The sequence below is a fragment of the Populus nigra genome, chromosome 8, assembly GCF_951802175.1.
Source record: "Populus nigra chromosome 8, ddPopNigr1.1, whole genome shotgun sequence".
Lineage (NCBI taxonomy): Eukaryota > Viridiplantae > Streptophyta > Magnoliopsida > Malpighiales > Salicaceae > Populus > Populus nigra.
Genome location: NC_084859.1, coordinates 16,224,743 through 16,246,395, shown reverse-complemented (window position 1 = coordinate 16,246,395; position 21,653 = coordinate 16,224,743). Strand labels below are relative to the sequence as shown.

Genomic DNA, 21,653 nt, shown 5'->3' with positions numbered 1-21,653 from the left:
ACACACCCTTCACTTTGGAATTCTCATCTCCCGCAACAACTGGAAGCTTGAACTGGAGGATCTCCAAAACCTAAAAAGTAAAAAGGAACTTCATGTAATAATTAATGTTCTCTGCAGTTCAAACTCCTCCACCATATCAGCTGTGATAGTGGATTTTGGTTCTCTACGGTTATAGCTTAAACTATCGATACAGTTTGTGCCGTCAGGGTCTTTGCAAGGTAAATCTTCTTCTCAAGAAAAGTTTTTCTCTTTCTTCACACTGTTTTATTTTGATTTTGATTTCTTGATTGGTTTCTTTATGTAATTTTGATTATGCACATATTAAAAGATTTTTGTTATAGTTTATTGATATGTAGGAGGCGCCATTTTCTTAGACATTCTGGGAAAAACTCTTGCTTTGAAACTGGTTTTTATTGCATAGTTTAAAGAATTACCTTTTAGTCTCTGTATGGTTGCGAATAAAAGTAGAGGAAGGGAAAGGAAAGTGGATTTAGCATCAAAAATGTATTATTGTATGTTTTGGGATTTCGAAAAGAGTTGATAATAAGATAAGATTGAGCTGTGATTGTTTCAAGTTCTGTTCTTTTTGTATTACCAAATGAAGAAAAAGTTTGAATCGATGCTTTAAGCATGGCACAACAATACATCAATTCAATAATTTAGCAAACATACTTGGATTCCACTCCTCGTGCTTCGAAACTGTATAGAATTCCCTCTGTTAAAGAAATACGGAGCAGAAAGTCGACTTCTTTATTTTGGCGAAATGACTTGTTTGAATGAATTTTCTGATAGGTGGAAGCAATCCTGTCAATGAACCCAAGGCCTTGTTTAGCTGCAGCAATAATCTTTATTACTATGGACTTTGCTTTAGAAATATAAGGAAGTATTGGTGCTTTGACATCTCACCTTTTCTTGTATTTACTCTCTCTATCAAGCATACCTATGCATGTGCACACTGAATTGTGGAAATTAGCACGATATATTATGCTGGTGTTGACTTTGTGATGTTTACATGCACACTTCGTCTTTCATAAATGATCTGTTGATATCATCTTTTCAATTTCATTTTCAATCCTTTTTACTCATTTCAGACGAAGTTCTTGTTTGAAAGATTCAAACTTGGTCTGTTTTTTCTGGGATGTATGCCATGCATTTCAAACTCCAAATTCGTTCTCATCAGTCCCTGCAATTTGGGTTTTATTCTTTCAATTGCACAAAGCATGAATTTTTTATTCCTTCTCTTCATAAATGGACAAAATTGGAATAGTCAAGCCTTGTGGATTTGGAGATGAGTGCACCAGTGATGTTGTTTTATGCTTGAGAAATTGTGAAGGAAGACCCGAATTTTTTTACTCCCACTCCTTTACTTTAGTAAGCAAGAGCAAATTCTTTGCAGATTGGTTCTCTTGTCCAGACTTTGGTAAATGCGTTGAGATTCATTGCACAGCATGATCATCATGTTAACTTCTTGAGATTGCTGTATCTCCCAGTGGACTTGCAATTGGACTCCTTGGACTCTGTTAAATCCGCTTTTGGGGTTCTCAAAGTATCTGTTGCTTTCAGCTGCCAGGAGAGATAACGAAGAGCTGCATCCAGTACTTAGAGGCTGTTCCTTGGGAGCACAGGGAAGAGGAACAAATAATAAAAGCAGTCTCCAAACTAGGTCCAGTTGCCATGCCCATAATTTCCAGGATCAAACCAGTAGATTTAACTGGTACCAAAAATGTTTTTGTTTCGGCAGTTCGCTTTGCGACTTCTACTGGGGAGTCATGCCCTCCTTTTGGTGATGAACTTAAAATCTCTGCTCAAGAACAAATAGAATACATGTTAGGGGAAGATGAGGATATGCCATTGGTTATGGCCGATGATGAAGTAAAATCAGTTGTGAGAATGGGTCTTTCCAGAATCTTTTCTACATTTGAAAAGCAATTGTCCTCCCTAGTTTTGGAGTCTGACATCGCATTGGATACAGCAGAGGCCAATATATTGCAGTGTGTATCTGATCTTGAATGGATGTGCAGTATACTTCCTAAGATGGAATTGATGAAAGACTTTGTATCAAGCTGGGCTGGGATCTCTGGAGGCATTCTGGGGATACTTGCAGACAAGAAACTTGAATCTGCCATGTGGGGTTTGAAAGTAAAATTGATTGAAGTGAGTGGAAAGGCTTTAGAAGCAGTTGGTTATGGCAATGTGATTCTTTCAGCTCCAATTCGGGTGCAGCTGCTAAAGTCATGGCTTCCTTATATTAGGGAAATGAAACCTCTTTTAGATTCAAAAGGCACTGAAGACACGAGTTTTCCTCACAAGATGGATGAAGACTTGTGCCAGAGTATCGAAGGGGCAATCATCTCATTGGTACTGGCATTGCCATCAAATGACCAAGCTGATATCCTGGCAGATTGGATGGAAGCGGACCAGGTCAGTTATCCAGACTTGAGTGAAGCTTTTGAGGTTTGGTGTTACCGAACCAAGTCAGCAAAGAGAAGATTGGCTGAGGGCTTACGCAGGGTCGACAACACAACTGTCAGCCTTGAATAATCCGATGTTGTTGTAACATCAATTGTTGTTATTATTATTATTATTATTATTATTCTGAATAGATGGTAATGATTCTGTTTATGTATTCCTGCACCTCCTCAAGTAATGCTTGCAGCGTACTTTATTTAACTACTGGCCTGATTGTTCATCACCATTATGTCTATAGATTAGGGTTTTAATTGATCCCAGTTCCTACCAAATCAACGAGGAAAACCCATCTCAGCTTCCAGGCCGATCATGCTATGTACAACAGTTCTCAAACATGATCTTTGAAAATGGAAGTTTAAAATAGAAGACGCCATTTATGAATACCAGCCAGCCGGCCATTAAATGTCACACATGCACAGCTACCATTCTCTACTTGCTTGAAATCATGAAGTATTAACAATAATAGATTAGGTTTTACTTTTTTCTTGGCCCCAGGCCTTACTCCTGGCATTGAGTTCTTGTTAAATCTTTTGACTGTTCAGGACTTTTTTTAATGTATGTTTAAGGTATATTTATATTAACTTATGTTATGACCGAGACTAAGTTCTTTATATTTCATGTCAATATATTATATTTAAAAGATAAATTTCTATGACTCTAATATTTAAATTCAAAAAATGAATAAACTTTATTGGCCCAAACCTACTTTTGAAGTTTTATTATATATTATATTTTCTTAGAATTTAAGAAAAAAAGAGGGTACTTGGTGGATATAGAAACGGAGACTAGAATATCATTTTAAATAACTTAATCCAAAGTTTAATCTAATACTAATAGGGACCCAAACCTTAACAACCAAAAACCAATTTATGTTTCATTAATAAATACAAGCTCAACTCATCGTCCTTTATCGTGTCTCTCCTTTAAGTATATTCATCGCTATCAACCAAGTCAAGTTTTAAAAAATATTATTTTATCTCTTCTCCAGTATATTCATTGGGGCAAGTTTTTAACTGTATCCCAAACAGTGTTTTTTTAAAATTAATTTTTTTTATATTTTTAAATTATTTTAATATGCTACTATTACAAATATTTTTTAAATAAAAATAATATTATTTTAATATATTTTTAACCATATATATATATATATTTATATATATATATATATATATATATATATATAAAAAAAAACCAATACCGTACTTTTAAATATCATGTTAATCCCTGTGTTGGTGGCGACTCCTATTGGTTCGAACCCTGCCCATTCACACCTCTCTCTCTCGCTCTCTCTCAATCTTTCAAAGTCACCGTCTTGAAACCAAAAAAAGAGGAAAAGCCATCATCAAAATCTCCTCTTTTTTTTGACCGAGTCACCGATACTTTATATTTTCTAATCTGGGTCTCCTGATTCCCTTTGTTAAACTCATTCTCTAACCTTCTCCAACAACAAAGAAAACCAAAGAAATGTACGTTAAAGCTGAGCCAACGACAGATGTGAATAGGAACACGGAGTGGTTCACATATCCTGGAGTTTGGACCATTTATATGCTCATCGTTTTCATGTCATGGCTCCTTGTTCTTTCCATCTTTGGTTGTTCTCCTGGGATGGCTTGGACTATTGTCCATTTTTGTCATTTCGCTGTAAGTTCTCTCGTTTGTTTTCTCGCTTACATACACAGTGCCTTCTCTATTGGGTTTGATTTGTTTGATTGAAACATTCATTCCTTGCTGATTCGATGAGATAGTTTTGCTGCTATATTCTTTTTGGTTTTTGATCTGTTTTATGTTGGATTTGGATTTGTGGTTTTGTTCTTTCATCTTTTCTTCTTGTCTTTTTCTTAATGAGATTTGAATGTGTATTTATGGTGTCGAGACTCTGATAATTTATTTGGTTAAAGGCTAGGTGAAGCTGATCATGGAGTTTGGGATTAGGAACAATTTGTGTCCTGTTAGGGCTCGTTGTGAAATAGCTTAAGATTGACTCATAGAAGAAGAGCCTCAAAATTATTGAAAGTTTGATTTTCAATTTGCTTTGGTAAGTTCAATAGACTTAACCTGAATGTTAACATAAAGGAAATTAAATGTGACTTTGTATTGCCTAAAACTTGGTAGAGCATGTGAATGGGTGATATTGAACAAGAATTAAGCCAGATGCACATCACGCGAACAATTTTCATTTTAGCTAACTCGAATGAAGGTATTTCTGACAGTTATAGTGCAAAAGGATAGATTTCAAATTTATATGTTTTTGATTGAGGAAGCTGGGGTTGACACGCTAAGGGACTCGTTTTCCAATATCATATAGCATCAGAACAAATTCCTTTTTCTAAATGTTGAGATTTCTAGAGAATCAAATAGGTTCCCTTAATGTTAAGGTCAAGAACTATATATTTTAGGATCTTATCTTTGCACGGGTTTTGGATTTAACTTTCTAAAATTGTTCTGCAGTACATCGATTTTCTTACACCTTAGACATGATAATTGAGGCTAAACAATGAAATATATTGCCCTGAACGTGCACAGGCACTTGTTCTTGCGTGTTGTTTTTTTTCTTTTTTTGTGTGGGGGTGTAAATTGTGTTTGTATCTCTTTCGATGAACCGGAATTATATGAAGGTTTTAGAAGATGCTACAGTTCTTGTTATAGCTTTGGTGCATGGATCACATGACCTGATCATTTTGTGGGAGGATTTGTTTGTGCTTCTTCTTATAGCCGATGAGTGTTAATCTGCTAGGTTCCTAGTATCTAAATAACCAACTTAGTGATTAGCAGTTGTCTACCATTGTTTTTTTCTCTTACCTCTCCAAATGGATCTCTTTTTTGTCCTACGCAGATAGGTAAAATAATATGTTTCTACAGTCTTTTACATAAAGTATATTTGCATATTTTACATTGTTCTTTCAACAATAATATCAGCCAAGCTATCAGTAAAATTTGCTTTCATTTGTTTCATGCTACTTGAGATATTTGCTTTGCCTTTTGGAAAGAAAATTTAATCTCCTGCAAGAGACTGATAGAAATATTAAACAGTTTGTCCTGTCCAAACCAATTAGATGGAAAAGAAACGGATTTGCCATTGTTTTCCCTCTGCATTCTCTAATCTCTTGCTCTTATTTTGTTCTCCCATTGATATATCTTGCAAATGACTTTTCTTCCCACTTCAGGTTACATATCACTTTTTTCACTGGAAGAAGGGAACTCCCTTTGCTGATGACCAGGGTATCTACAATGGATTGACTTGGTGGGAGCAAATAGAAAATGGCAAGCAACTCACACGCAACAGGAAGTTTCTGACTGTTGTGCCTGTAGTGCTGTGAGTATATTGTTCTTCATTATATAAGCATTTTGATTGGACTTGAAATGGAAAAATGTGGAGCATGCTTGTTTACATTTAATATCTCTGCACAGATGCCTATTTGATTGGTTCAATATGGTAAGGGATTTGTACCGTGTTCTATTCATTAGTTGAAATTATTTGGCAGTTAGTTTGTAATTGTTCAGTAGTTTATGTGTCTTAGAGTGTGGATAATTGGGATGAGGTTTCGTTCAGCACCACAATTCTTTGTTGTGTTCTGTTTGTGTGTGTGATAGAGAGAGAGACAGAGAGTTGTGGGATGGGAGGGCCTCTGTAAAGGTGGTATGTTGTTGGGAAAAAGTCCCTAAGATGGTGTTTTTTCCTTGCCAAGTATGGGGTAGGTTCAACTGCTTGAGCCTCTACTTGAGTTGAACTGAAGTCTTTTGAATTGATTTGGATTCTTTCCTTCTGAATCTCTGGCATTTTGACTTGATTTACTTGGCCAAGCGTCTCCTAGAAGGATCTTATGAATGATTGCCATGGTTTGTTACGAAGATGGATTTATCTGTCACTGGATAGTTCTTTGCTTTTTTCATGAGTAACTGGTCCCTTTTCAGGCTTTTGAAAAGGGATTGTTTCTTCTAAGAAAAGTCTAAACTCTTTTGAATTTTTGTCTGTTTCCATAGTTCCTAAGGTGGAATTGTTAAGATTTTGTTTATTTGTTTACTATCATGATGTGTGGCAGCACTCTTGCAATTATCATTGTGAACATAAGCTGACTGAAGGAGTTTCTCTTTCCAAAATAACTGTCCTTTGCTTAGCGCCTATGGCCTTATATATTTCATTTGGCAGGTATTTGATAGCCTCGCACACAACAGACTATCAAAATCCAATGCTCTTCTTCAATACATTGGCTGTATTTGTGCTGGTTGTTGCTAAGTTCCCAAACATGCACAAGGTTCGCATATTCGGAATCAATGCTGATCATTGAAATGCAAAGGAATTCATGCTTGGTTTACTCCGGTCATTAGGATTTATTTTTTCACGTTCCAATGTAATGGTAATGCCCCTGTACAGATACTGAAACTGGAAGGGTTATTATTATTTCTTTCGTTCTTCTTTTTTTTCTTAAAAAATTATGGAGTGAATATATATATATATATATATACACGTCACTAGGTTACATGCTTGAAGAAAAGTGTATCAACACATTTCTTCTTCGTACCAGCAGATATATATCATCTTATTTTTTACTGTTTCCCCTGTATGGTTGTGGTTACTCAAGCCATTTAATAAAATACTTCCCAAGAGGGATCAAAGTGAAACTGAGCATTGATCATGGAGCTGAGTCTCTGGGTTTGAAAGCTTAACTGGTCACGTTTTTATTTATTTTTGAGCAGGTTGATTCAACTGATCACATTCAATCAAAAAACTTGATTCTGGGTTGAATTTTTCCAGCTCATAATTAGAGGAGGTAATAAATATATTCCGTGCAGACTTAGGGAGAGTGATGAGCACAACTGCCCATGTTCTGAGTGAATCCTAGAAAATTAATGGTTTAAATTAACCGAGCTTGGCTGCTGCAAAATTTTGCCACAATTGAAGATGCGAAGATAAGGCACCCATATCACCTGTCCTGGTAAAGACGTGCAAGTTGCTGATTATTCATCATCAAGGGAATATTTGCAGGGCCCAAGGAGGTCTTGGAATATCGTTGATGGCTGTACTCGATGCCATCTCTGTTACAGCCAGTGAAAAACACCGTGTCAATTTGTGTAAAGTTTCGGCTAAATAACTTTAAAATAACATGAAATGAAATGATAAGAGGAGAAATCAATTAGAAAATTATGGAGATAAATGGAGAATTAAATTAAAATGTGGGGTTAATGTGTAATTGAGACTAATTGGTTTGTAAAAGAAATCATTGATAGTGATATAATATAGTTGCAATGAAAGTAAAATTTAAGGTTGTTTTTTTTTGTTTATTAAGTACCTTTACCATATTTATGTTGAATTAAATTATAGGTATTTCGTACCTTTTAGCAGATTAGCAGATATATAGGGTTTTTTTTTGTTAAAATTAATGATCATATAATTAATTTGTATTTTTTTTTGTAAAATCTACTTGGCATGTAAGAAATGAGAAAATCATTTTTTGTCACCTAAACTAATTAAATTAAAATATGTTAATCAACTTTTATGATATATAACTCTTTGTTATGATAAAATTATGAATGTATATAATTAACTCATGATGCTTTATGATAATTTATATATGATAAATAATAAATTACAATGATGAATGGTTGGAATATAAGATTAAAGGTTATTTTAATTTCATTGATATAAGAATATCATGGATGATACCATGTTTAAATTGGTTTAATGATCATTGAATTGAGAATGAATTATTCTAGAAAATAACTTTGAATCTTCTAGTGAAGAAAAGACTCTACTGAAATTTAACTAGATTTTAAAAAATAAAAATCACCCAACAGATGGATTAATCGAAATTATGTATAGATAATGTGTGAAAATTGGGTTTGTTAGAATTTGAGCCGTAAATTTTGCGTTAACAATGCAGATCCACTCTCTTGAAAACTCCCACGCCAACACATCATAAAATTGGTGAGATGAAGTAATTCGGGCTTGAGGACACGTGGTTAGCTTAACTGCCCATTCCGACAGAGTCAAGAACCTCGTTTATTAATGTTGTTTTTAGCACCCAGAACATGATCCAAAGCAGTAGATGCATATATATATATATATATAGCTAGCATGGCTCATGACTCACCCCTCACTTTCTTTTTTGCCCAAATTGTGCATTAATATCTGCAACATTCACCCCTTCAACATGAGTGCATGGAAAAGAGGGGAGGGGGTGCATGCCATATATATTGCATACGAATTCTTTTAAATTTGATATTGACTTGAATATTCACTGTTCACAGTCGCACAGCTATGGAGTACCTGTGGATAAAGCAATCAAATCCATTCAATCGGGAAGAAACCAAAATATCCATGAAATGCTTTAGCTGTTTGGGGGATAAATCTTATGCGCCGATGAGATATATATTTTGGTTCGATAACAATCTCTGTCGCAAGATAAGATAACATGGGTCCTAATTAATTAGAAAATTAAAAAAAAGGGTAATTAAGACTGGCCAGGTACTGACTCAAAGTTGAGTCCTTTTCCAAGAACAGCTCTGCCTTGCTGAGGAAACAGTTGAACATTTACATATTGGTTGTCAGGTTGAACCAAATATTGGCCGGAGATATATACTGGCTGCCAAACAGCCCATAGAAGAAGGCAAAGGGTAGGATTAATCAAAGGTCATGCATGTTGCATAAACTAGGCCTCTAAATTTGGCTGGAAAAACATCCCCTATATTAGAGGGTGTTGCCTCTAATTACATTTGCCCTAGTTATTATGCACACCAAGTGCCTTACAGCGAAGAAACGAAAATAAACTAATTTTATAAATAAAAGGGTCTAGATCTAGATGGATCATCAGACTTTTTTGTAGTGGGATGTATTATTCTCTTGCACACTTGCCTAGGAGAATGTTTGTGGGTCCCAACAAGAAGACCACAGAAATGAGGGCTTGTCAGATCTTTCTCAATCTTTCAATTGGAAAAAAAAAAGAGGTAAAGAAGAGGTAGCATGGAAGCAATGATCATTCATGTGGAAACAAGGCAGCTGTGAAGAGTGTAAGAGTCTTCAAAGAACTGTTTGGATATAATAGAATTCTCAGTAGTGAGCTTTTCAGTTGAAGCCTCTAATCTACACAACTGCGAATCTACTTCGTGGAAGAGTTTTTTTTTTTCTTTTCTGGAATTACACTTGGAAGGATTAGAATTCCTACCTGGTTCCATCTTCTCTTACCCCCAACTTTTCTTTCTGGACTTATGCTTACTGTCTGCTAGAATCTCAGTCTTGATGAGACTAATACTCAAAACCTGCTTACAAAAACTGAGAGAAAGAGAGAGATTGGAAGTAGAAAATCCAAAGCCACCATTGCAATCCAACCGAGGTTTCAATAAGAGAATAATGTTAACAGCAACAATATTCCTGCTACAATGAAAGAAACTAATGAACATATATAGCCTTTAATCTATAAAACTCCTTGCAAATTCTCACGCTATACATTATTTTTTATTATACCATGCCAACCAATGACACATAATATATAGTGGGTACTGGCCTTTCTGCTAGCTCTTCCTTTAAATGATAGAAGATATAATTAACACGAAGTTAAAGGGCACGGAGCATGCCCTCTTCTACTTGTTACCCTAAGAAAATTCTCGACTTAGCTTGGGTTGATCTTTTCTTCTATCATTTCACGGTATCCCATCAGTACTTTAGCCTTAATGAAGCCAACCTAAAATGAGCTTCAAATTCCCACAAGTTTGAAGAGTAAAGAAGACAATTGAAAGGAAAACAACAAACCGATAGAGAGAGTAAGACGCCCATGTATCCTATCTGTTAGTAATGAAGAAATGCAAACCAAGTCACCCACCTTAAGAACTTACTATAATAAAGTTAAAAAAAAAATCCAAAAAGAAAAAAAAAACCCTCAAATTATTTTCTTCATCTAATTTACCATGATCCTCCACCTAACATTCCAGTCCAATATCCTGTAGAATCACCATGCTCTTTATTATGTTCAATATCAGCCGTGCTTGAAACTTGCTTTAAATCTTCAAATGGAAACAAAAGTCTTCCATTAGTTTCCTGAACCCCTTGGAGACTCCCATAACAACTTCCAAGCCCATCCAAAGAGAAATTCAAGGTTGGTTTGAAATCGTGAAGAGGGAAACTTGATGTGTAAAGTGTGCTTGGATCTTGAACTGGCATAGGAAAAGAATTCAAACCCCTTGAGGAGATTCCAGTTAACAGCTCCAAAGCTGAAAGTTGGGATGTGGTAGTAGATGCAGAAGTAGAGGAAGATATTGGGTTCTTGTTGTTGTTTTCATTAATGCTCGGTAATTGAATCAATTCAGAGAAACTTCTAATACTTTGAGTGGATGGGAAAGCTAGGTTTAGATCTTGGCCTTCATGGATCTTAGGGTTTTGTGTAGAAGTTTGTGACAAACTTGTTGGTGTAATCAGATCAGGAAGTTTCTTTGAAGAAGATGAAGAAGAAGCTGATGATCTCTTGTTCTTTCTTGAACCTCCTCCGACCGGAATATTTCTCAGAGAACCCCCTTCTGTCCAATACCTTCTACAAGTCTTACAAAAGTACCTAGGCTGTGTAAGGCTGTAGTTGTTATAGTAACAGAACTTGGTGTTAGTTGAATTGCACCTTGGACAGTTGAGGGCTTGTTCTTTCTGAGGCCTTGCCTTCCTCTCTAAAGCAGGAGGCTTTGGACAGGTATTTGTAACTATCTCTTCTATTGGTTTCACCACTATCTCCTATAAAGCACAAAAACAAGAAAAGAAACACCATTACTTGAAGATCAAAGAGCTTGAAGACAAACAAACAAACCCCAACAAAAAAAAAAAAACCAATTTAGCAACTTTACACTTTTCAACATTATATCAGCCCATGATCAAAAAGAAAAAGGCAAAAATACATAGCGCTCTTTCTTTTTTATCACATAAGCAAAAGAGAAAGCTAGATAAAGTGGTATTGATATATGGTGAAAGAAACAACCGATACAAACTAAATCCAAAAGAGTGGGGACTTGCACTTGCTAGCCAGCCATGAACACACACACCATCACTCTTTTGCAAAAGGAGAACCCAACAAACAACAAAAAATATATATACAATTCATGTCCAAGAGTCTCAAAGAGATCAAGAGCTAGCCAAAGGGATATTATCATAGATCTGTCTATATACCTGTGGCCACTGAGCAGTATCCATGGATGAAATTTGAAGGCGAGGATGTTGAGAAACAGCTAGCTAGCTAGCTAGAGCTTCAAACAATGAACAAAAAGGATACCCGTTTCTTGAAACTGGTTTTAAAAGAAGGAAGAGGAATGTTTAGGATGGTTTTGTGAGAAAATCCTTTGTACCTCGTTGCTTTATGGATTATGTGCGTACGTACAAGAAAGAGGCCAGGGAGTGTTTGTGTGTGAACTGTGATTGATGGAGTCTAGTAACATATACTGTTATAATATCTCTTTTCTTATTCTAAGTATGAAATATTTGTCAACAATATATATAAACATTTGTGGAATATATAAAACTATGAACGCATATAAATACATGTATCCTTTAATTTATAAAAAACGCAGTGGCTCTCTTTTTTTCACTAATTGAACAGGAGAAACTCGGATTTCTCTCACGTTTTTGGGCCAGCTGATTTCTATCGACATCGTTGTGTGTGTTTAACGCTTTGGGTGTGGAAAAACATCCTCTCTTTTTTATGAATTATACAAGAACATCTTGGATATTATTAAGGTTAGTTTTGTATTATTTTTGTTATTTTAATAAATAATATAAAACTGTAAGAAAAGAGCATACAATTAATTAATATTTAGAGTTCTATGAACCTGTAGTCTCAGCATGCTTTGTCAGAATATATGGTCATGTACAGTATAGAAATTGCACATGAAGTTAAAGAATATATAATAATAATTTTACCATTCTCACATTTTTTTAAAATCATTTCCAAAATTTAATAATTCTATAGTTAAGAAGTCACTTCATAAAAGAAGTTATTTAGTACACAAATTCTAGATTAAGCATCCATGTGAAATAGTTTAGATTTTATTTTTTAGTATTTTTGAGAAAAGATGTATTACTCAGAAATGAAAATTAAGAAAATCAAGCTGTTTGGAGTCATAATATTTGATAAGTTATAAATGTTCACAAACATTGAAATCACTTTAATTGATGCTACCAAACTCTAATAACTCCATGCATGATCACTGTAAAGAATTGTACATGGAGTGTATAATTGAGTGAATCAAGATCCACCATTATGTTGAATTCCTTTTTGGTTAGTAAATTTATTTGTAGTCTAGTAGGCAATGACTTTTGGAGCACCTAGCTAGTGAATTTTGGTAACAATTGTAAACTTAGTGACGAAAATATGATATTGTGGTTGAAATGATATCGTGGTTGAAATTGTATTTGTTTTAAAAAATATTAAATTAATAGTTTTTAGTATTTTAAAATTGTTTTGATATACTAATATATATTAAAAAAAAATATTTTAATATATTTTCAAATAAAAAAATACTTTTATTTCAAAATAAATATATAATCATATGACTTAAACATCCTAATTAACAGAACCATAGTTAACTAGAAATACGAATGCATCAATCGAAAACAAACCTACGTACTATTCCGTTTATGTTTTGAAAATGTATGCTAGTAATAACTAACTAGACTAAAGAAAAACTCTATCTAATTTTGACTAAAAATCAATAACAAATATTATATTCAAATTATTTGAATTAAAACGAACCTGAAAGCCAACTGAAAATCCTCCTCGACCGATCGAATTGGGTTAAAAGTGACTCGACTGCTATCAAAATGCACATTTCAGATGAATTGCAATTTTTTTTCTATTAGTCGCAAGCTAGCAGATGCCTGTGCTTATCACACAACCTTATGCTTTTATTATAAAATAATATCGTTATTTGATACTTTCCCATATCATTATAAAGTTTGATTATTCTAGTCCAGTACATGCTTAATTAATTAAATTCAATATGATCCCTAGACAGTACAAAGTACAATAATCGGTACAAGAGGTATATCGACGACAAACCCTTTTCATTTTCTTTTTCACAGAAGTCAGTGCTGTTCAATATTCATTATCCTTGGAAGTTGGAAGCTCTCTTTTGCTCTCTTGGTCAATGTATTCCCTTGGGGCGTGTATATATTAAGGGAAAAAAAGAGGGTATTATTGTACTAGCTAGCACCAACAATCTTAAATGGAGGTTCAATGGAGCATTCCAAGAAACCAATTGAAATTAAGTTATGTCGGAGATCTTAACAAGACCATTGGTTTTAAGGGTGCAAACTTTAAGATGTAGAAAGCAAAGGTGTTGTTTCTACCTTAATTTTTTCAAAGTTGCCTATTTACTAATTAATAAAAGAACTTGAAAAGGATTCATGACACTAGTAACATGATCCATGAAAAAAATATGAGGCCTACCAAGCCAAGGTGGAACAATATAAACAATATGAGTACAATTATTAGTATTATATATCTCCTCAACCGCCAAGCATGTAATTTTTATGATTATATTTATTCATCTTTTTTTAAAATAAATTTGGAAAGCTTCGTAGAATAAATATGGTATTGAGGAAGCCGATACTACGAAATTTATTGCAAGTTGCCCTTTCTATTTCTAAATGATGGATGAAAAATCCGTTGTGGGCCAAGCTTAAGTACCTCTTTGGTAATGTTGTCTAAATTGAAGTTTGCAAAAAATTAATTTTGTTCAAATTAATTAATTTAACATTTTAAAATTGTTTTAAGACATTGATATAAAAAATAGATTTTAAAATATAAAAAATATTATTTTAATATATTTAAAACAAATACTTTAAAAATAATTTCCCCTAAAACTTCATAATGATTAATTATTGAAGAGCTTATGTATAAAAGAATTAAAATCAAAGATAAGCTAATTATTGTCAAGCTACCACCTAATTAAAAGGAGTTTCAAAACACCATATGCAACAAGTGAAAAAAGACATCCTTGATGGGACTCATAACTCGCATTTATTTGGAGAAAGAGCTAGATGACAAGATGCAATCATGGCACAAAAGAGCTATGGACAATATCTACCACAAGTAAATTTAGTTTTTGAAAATATTAACTTGTCTAAAAAACAATACCCTAAAAATACCCAATAGAAACCTCTTGAAGAGAAACATAAAAAAATTTGGAAGATTTCCAAATAATAATAATAAAAATACGAACCAAATGAAAATAGGATTTTAATGCATATATATATATATATATATATATATATATATATATATATATATATATAAAATCTGAAGTATTAAAGGGTTGTGCGAAAATTCTAGTGCTAATTAACATGTTTGCTAGGACTAAAATTTGTGGACATATATCTTACACTCTTAATTATAAGGAGCCATAAGCAATCATGCTTGGTGATCATTCACAAACCACCAAAATACTTTGTAGTGGAGAAGTCGAGTTAAAATTCACCTCTGTAAAAGTAAGTATGGACTCTAAAGGATATTGTCGTGTCTACAACCTTCTATGAGAAAGAATTTGATGTCAAGTTTTCTTCTTAACAGGGTTGGCTTTAAATATTTTATAAAGTCTTATCTTTATCCATGTGATCATAAGAAAAAAAGTATTTCTGTTCATAAAGATTATGCTTCTGATGGCATGTTCAAATCAAATATTGAAAATATATAGTAATATTATATATGCTAATTTAATTAGTTAATTAGCATGCTCGCTATATTCTATATTTTTTTAGCAAACACGTTTATGTCACATGGACAATAGATATGTGGGAGTTATAAGTAATTTAGGATTAATTTAAATGTTAAACATATTTTATATAAAAAGAATGTGAAACATGGATAAAGATAAGATCATATAAAAAGAAATGTGAAACATGGACAAAGAAATGTTAAACCTATAGATTTTTAGACATTAAAAATAATATGATTATTGAGTAATGTGATTTTATTTTTCATGAAAACAACTCTTTTAAAGTTATAAATAATAGGGTATAAGAAGAAACTAAATAAAATATTCTTTTAAAACCTAGCCCCTCTATACCTCTTTTATTAGAATAAACAACTCCTAAACCAATAAGAGGTAAAAGAGCTAGAATTGAAAAAGGATTTTAACCGTGATTTCATGTTTTTAACATTAATGTAAACCTCATAACCTTACAAGAAATTAATCTTATCTTCACATGATACTGATTTTTGAAAATAGGTTGTAATTAAATGATGAAATGGAGTGATGTTGCTAATTGTAGTAACCACTATACTTGATTTAAGAATTCACCAAATTGATGTTAAAATTCCCTTTCTAAATGAGAAATTAGATGAAGAAATTTATATAGATGAGCCCAAAGGATTTCATTAATTGGGGATTAAAAATCTTTCTCGTGAAGAAAATTTAAATTACATGTGTCACAACTCAACGGCATATTCGCGGGCATTCATTGATTGAGAGTTAAAATCTTAATTAGCATTATAAGATAAAATTATAAATATCCTTAATAACATGAAAATCACCAATTAAAGTACATGACAATATTTTTCTTGACTAGTTGCCTTACATTGAGAAAATTATTAAGAAAACATAATTTTATTAATTGCAAGCATGCATGTGACTACTCCTCTTGTTAATTCTAGTATCCATTTTTTCTTTTTGCTGAGAACGATGATGATGCGATAGATCAAATGGGATATGATATTTTGATATTGGCAAAACTCCTGTTATATGATTACGTCATACACTAAATTACTCGTATAGTATAAATCTATACACAATTATTATTATTTTCTTTAAAAAAATTATTAAACTAGCAAAAATTGTTCTTGAATATTTTTGTACATCTTTATAAGAGAATTATTAAAAAAAAAACATGTAAAAACACAATCAAAACACCTAGATCAGCGTAGACTAGACTCTCAAGTTGATTAATTTGGTTTGTAGAATTATATATTAATTTGCACAATACCATTTAAAAGAACGTCAATTGTACAAACCGAATCAACTGGAGAATCTAGTTCATCGCATAGTTTTCTTCGAGGTGGCAAGTCAAAAGAATTAAAAGGAGGTCTAATTAGCAGTTGATTTGCAATACAATTATGACTACACAATTAACCGAATCCCACTTGAAGTATGTACGCATCACATTACCTAAAACTTTAGAAAAAAAACCTGCATTCTTAACTTACAATCTTTCTCTAATTATATCTATGCTGCTATATATATATAACTTTTTAACCTAACTAAATTGCCTTTAACCATAGAAAGCAAGAAGAGTAATTAATTAGCTTCGTGTCCTCCTGGAGTTGAGACCTCAACGATGGAGAGCTCCCTCGTAACCAAGGAGTATGAACAAGAATATGACAGTCACCAAAAAGGAAAGAATGGCATTGAAAGATCTCTACCAAACGGTCCCTTGGGCCATGACCATTTACATGCAAATGCTATTTTATCACTTGTCACTTGAGACAGAAAATGCCTGCCTTTGCGCTCCCAATCACATCCTTAAGTTTGAAATGTGATTAAACGGTCGTGATTGGCTCCATTTTCTTCCAGTAGTAATCATGACGACTACCTCCATTTATCAACCGTGGGGGCCATACGTGGGGATCTCTTTGAACAAACCGCTATGATATCATCGACATTAATACCTACTCAAATTCTCAAAAATATTTCACTGCCTAAGCCATACTATTATTTTCACATGCTCACATGGTGAACATCTGATGGTGCTTTGACCGCTTCAATCATGATGTGTCACCAAGCTTAAAAAAGCTCAAGAAACATCATCCGTGGCTGGATTGCTGTCCTGGTCAAGTCTATTTGCCGATTTTATTAAATCTTTAAAGTTCGAATATGGGAAAATTACAGAGAAATTTATTCTAGAGTACTGGTGTGAGAAAAAGGATGTAATTTTTATATTCGCTTGAAAAAAGAGATTCAATTATTACACAAATCAATATAAGAACACTCTTCACTACTTAAAGGAAAAAAACACATTATCATGTAGCCAGGAGAATATTTATCCCTTCTTTTACAATTCATGCATTTGCATATATGTGAGATTTGGTTTCTACAGTAATTATTAGAACCGATTCAATGAATATGAGTTATTGTATCAACTCGCGAGTTACCGAGTAGAGTCAATTTAATTTTTTTTATTAAAATAATATTATTTTATTCAGAAGAAATTCTTAATACAGACCCAATTGAGTTCAGACTAAGTTTTAACTGTTCAAATCAAACAAGGTAGTTGAATTTCATCAATTTTACTGAGACAATATCTTTCACCATCCAACTTAAAATCTATTCCAGATAATGTTTGGGTTATGAATTTATCACATCAACCTATCAGCCTATAAAGTTGGACTAACATCTCTATAATTCCTATATCATGAACCAAGACCATTCATGCACCAACTCCTATTTGAATTACTAGTGGACAAGATTAAAGAGGCAAATGAAATGTGGTGTAGAAGCAACCTGACGAGACATTGATTTTGTCGAAATGGAAAGATTTCAACAAGCAAAAAGTCTTACTCAAAATATTCTTCTACCTTCAAAAATATGCATTTAATTGGTAGAGAATAAAGAATCTCGACCAAACCAATGTCATTCAGGCGTTCATATTTACGGTTGTCGTTTTTTCTTCATTTTTTCTAGAGAGGGAAGCAGCCTGCTAGCTTGCTGATTCTTTTAGCGATGAATTATATATTTCATTCATCAAGAAATAAAACATGCATATTGTTAATTTCTAGCCAGACGCGCGTACGTACTCCAAGCTGGGATATTCTTGATTATAGTTTTATTAAAATGATAATTTTATTTATGAACTCAATATTTATAAAAATCTTGATGGGCTATTTGAATGCTGGCTTCAAAATAACTCGAGAAACTTGAAAAAAAAACTATGATGATGGTTGTTGCAGCGCAAAGAAAACTTTGCATGGGAGGGAAATGTGAGAATCAAAGATGCAGTACTACATTGTATTCTCACTCAACTGGCGTACTCGTTACCCTAGCCGTATTCCAGAGTGAGTGGCGGCGAATTGAAGCCGTCAGATGTGGGGCACCTTTGATGTTAAGGACCCACCAGGAGCAAAGCCCATTGCCTAGCGACACGTGTCCCATGATGCTGACCCCACAGAAGGAGTGGGCGGTGGTGGTGGCAATGGTTGGCTTGGGTGGGCCCCCACACATGCGCGTGCCGATCTTTCCATTACCATATCAAGATCTTGCCCAACCAAGTAAGGAATCTGATCACAGCCGTCAGATCCAGAAATTCCCAATCTTGATTGCCTACTATTCTCTGGTGATGTCACGTGGGGGGCTCCCCTCGTGACGTGGACCGCATTGCATAGTGCATTCCACGCCAAAAAAAGAGAATAATAATATAACCGTGAATCAGTTCTGAGTGGCATGCTGTTTTCTCAACTATCAACACTCACATCTCATAACATACCATGACCGAAATATAATTATCTGGAATTCATAATTCGGACGTGAATAATTTATTTTTAATTGAGATGGTGAAGTGAATATATATAGAAAATCTGTGGGGAAATTATGCTCAAGTTGACATAATTTTAATTAAGAACAAAGGGATTTGATTAGAAAATTAATCACAGCCGTCGATTGGGCCTTAGCAATACTTGTTGGGGAGGGAATTTCCAAGTAGGGCCCCTAAATCTCCGAAGAGTTAATTTTCTACCAATATCTATTTAATGGGGGACTTTGTTTGCTTCCTGCTCCACCCCTCCATTGACTTGGCATGCAATTCTTTTGCCTTGGCCCTCCTTTCAATAAGGAAATTATAATCGAGTGTGCTTAATTGTTATAACTCTATAGTTCATAAATTTGCTCAAACAATCTCTTTGGATGGTTTAGGTTGACTTAACCAAAACATTATTCAAGCGGCTAAGAACTAGAAGTTGAATCCTTGTGAGTTGTAATGCCCGAGTTAAAGTTTTCCAGCCCCAACAAACACACACACACACACAAAATACTAGAATCTTTTCTACACCATATATACGTAAGATTGAAGAAAGTGAAAAGAAAATGGCTCTAATATTGCATACCAAGCCTTTTGAATGAATTAAAAAAAAAAGATAATATAATAATTATTCAAGTTCTTACTTATAGTAACATTTTGGTTACCTTATATCGAAATAACATTTTGGATATAGATTTATTTTATACTTATAATTTCATCTCTCAAACAAAACATATTAATATTTTTATATATTTTATTTATTTTAAGACTTAATTTAACCAAATACAACCTTGAAATCATGAATATTTTGACAAGATTTCAGCAAGTTAATTACATGACCTTCATCGATCCTAAATAGTTAATCCCCATTGTTATAATTAATTAAGAAAGGGTAATAAATTAAGGAATCAAAGAAGAACAACGTTTAAAGGATTCGTGATAAAAGTTAACGAAATTAAGAAATTCATGAAATAAAGAGAGAAGAAACAATTTGTTTTTTTTTTCAAAAATAAAAGATGAGTAGGATATTTTAAATTTATAATCAGACGCGTTGTGTCCATAATACGCATGTGTGTGTGTGTATATATATATAAAAAGAGATCTAAAACTTGGAATATTTATGTAGAATGAGATTATATGATGATAAAATAATTATTGTCACCGACTAGAGATGAATTCAAACTCTCTTTTGATGATGAGGTGAACAACCCAATTGATGTTGGATTGAAATTAATCAACGTCTCCAATAAAAAGGCTAAGAAATAAATGCTCTCAAGGATATTGTAATTCGATTACGTGATGAATAATTTAATTAGATACATGTGGTTGAATATATATGCAGAACTCAATAATTTTGATAGTGATCCAAACTAGACTCCAAAAGCTGGCAGCATGAAGCACTATCATTGCCTTAGCAAAGGCCGGCGCCACTGGAGAAAGGGACCACACCGCACTTTCATTGATGGGCTATGAGTTCCTTGAAGCAGTTTAGTTCGTAAGGCCTTTGTTATTTTTATAATATACCCCTCGTTTTTATACAGTTTTTTCCCTTTCTATACATTAATTACTCTTATTAAAAAATAAAATAACTCTTCCTTATCAGATAGTGCATCCACGTTATCATCATCCCTGTCTTCCACTTTCCCCTAACTGTGCGAATAAATTGGGTATGGAGGTTCTCATCAAGCCCCACACCATGCCTTCGTGTCCAAAAACAATTGGATGGAGTTGAAAATTATAATTTTAGGGTGTATAAATTAATAAAACTGTACCTATTAATTAAGCTAATTATAATAAGTGATTTCCATCCCATCTCAAGAAAGAGATGAATTGGCCCAGAATTTTCATTGCAAACTCACTGCTTAGTAACTGAATAAAACCTGAAACAAAGTGTTGGAGTTGATCCACTGAACAACATGTCATCTACATTAAGTATAATTAATGAGCCATAATCAGATCAGTGAAAAAAAAACAATGAGGAGTTAGCTAGACTACAAAAGAAGCCATATTTAAAAAGAAAGGAACTAAATCAATTAAACCAGCACGTGGTGCTTGTTCTATGCCATAAAAAGCTCTTTGTGGTTTGCATACCTGTGTTGGATGTTGAGGATATGCCATTCCTAGTGGTTGTTGGATGCAAGGATCTTCAGAAATTTGACCACGCAAGAAAACATTCTTTATATTAATCGAGTTGATGAATGAATCATTTCTGAACAAGAGCTATGGTGATTATCATGCCTATTATTCCTGGTTTGATAATTGGAGAAAAGATTTCAGTGTAGTATACTCCATCAATTTGATGACATCCTTTTACAACTAGTTATGCTTTGAGACGACATAAAAAGACATAAAAAGAATTAGGTTTAATTTTTTATTTAATTAACACCCATTTAAAACCAAACCAATGACATGCATGTTTGTCGTGTGAACAAGTGTCCAAGTCTCATTTTTATTTCCAAGTCTCATTTTTATGCAGTAATGCAGCTAGCTCCCCATCAATGGCTGCTTTCCAAACAGGGTGTGCTAAGGTATTTTTGACGTTGTGAGGCTCACGAGGGATATGAGAGGAGGTGATGGTGTTTAGAGCATACTCAGGATTCGGTTTTACCACACCTAGTTTAGACCGAGTGACCAATTGCGCCTTTGATCAAAATTTTGGAGTGAGGATAGAACCAGTTGCGCGCACCTGAAAACCTCACAGTAGTTGTTGTGT

The 21,653-nt window shown here is 33.7% G+C and overlaps 2 protein-coding genes and 1 pseudogene across 3 annotated transcripts; 2 read left to right on the top strand and 1 right to left on the bottom strand.

Moving 5' to 3' along the window:
• LOC133700482 (BTB/POZ domain-containing protein At3g05675-like) lies at positions 1-2,670 on the top strand (annotated as a pseudogene).
• Positions 2,671-3,698: 1,028 nt separating this feature from the next.
• LOC133700789 (uncharacterized) lies at positions 3,699-7,022 on the top strand. The gene is made up of 3 exons (XM_062124450.1): positions 3,699-4,110; positions 5,634-5,782; positions 6,617-7,022. Exons 1-3 carry the CDS (start codon positions 3,934-3,936, stop codon positions 6,753-6,755), a joined length of 465 nt encoding a protein of 154 aa, XP_061980434.1. The 5' UTR covers positions 3,699-3,933; the 3' UTR covers positions 6,756-7,022.
• Positions 7,023-9,781: 2,759 nt separating this feature from the next.
• Positions 9,782-11,882, bottom strand: LOC133700611 (dof zinc finger protein DOF4.6-like). Of its 2 annotated transcripts, none has more exons than XM_062124185.1 (2): positions 11,609-11,882; positions 9,782-11,179 (listed from the first exon to the last, which is right to left on the bottom strand). In XM_062124185.1, the coding sequence occupies exons 1-2, from the start codon at positions 11,630-11,632 to the stop codon at positions 10,364-10,366; spliced, it is 840 nt and encodes a 279-aa protein (XP_061980169.1). In that variant the 5' UTR covers positions 11,633-11,882; the 3' UTR covers positions 9,782-10,363. The 2 variants fall into 2 exon arrangements, with proteins under 2 accessions (XP_061980169.1, XP_061980170.1); XM_062124186.1 differs by lacking the exon at positions 11,609-11,882 and adding an exon at positions 11,290-11,569.
• Positions 11,883-21,653: the final 9,771 nt, after the last annotated feature.

What these genes read in the sequence shown, in the direction of transcription:
- LOC133700611 (XM_062124185.1), bottom strand. Translation starts at nt 11,632, where the DNA reads ATGGATACTGCTCAGTGGCCACAG. An exon ending in ATACTGCTCAGTGGCCACAG is followed by an intron (nt 11,180 to 11,608) that starts GTATATAGACAG and finishes TGTGCTTTATAG; the next exon opens with GAGATAGTGGTGAAACCAAT.
- LOC133700789 (XM_062124450.1), top strand. Translation starts at nt 3,934, where the DNA reads ATGTACGTTAAAGCTGAGCCAACGACAGATGTGAATAGGAACACGGAG. An exon ending in TCCATTTTTGTCATTTCGCT is followed by an intron (nt 4,111 to 5,633) that starts GTAAGTTCTCTC and finishes TTCCCACTTCAG; the next exon opens with GTTACATATCACTTTTTTCA. An exon ending in ACTGTTGTGCCTGTAGTGCT is followed by an intron (nt 5,783 to 6,616) that starts GTGAGTATATTG and finishes TTCATTTGGCAG; the next exon opens with GTATTTGATAGCCTCGCACA.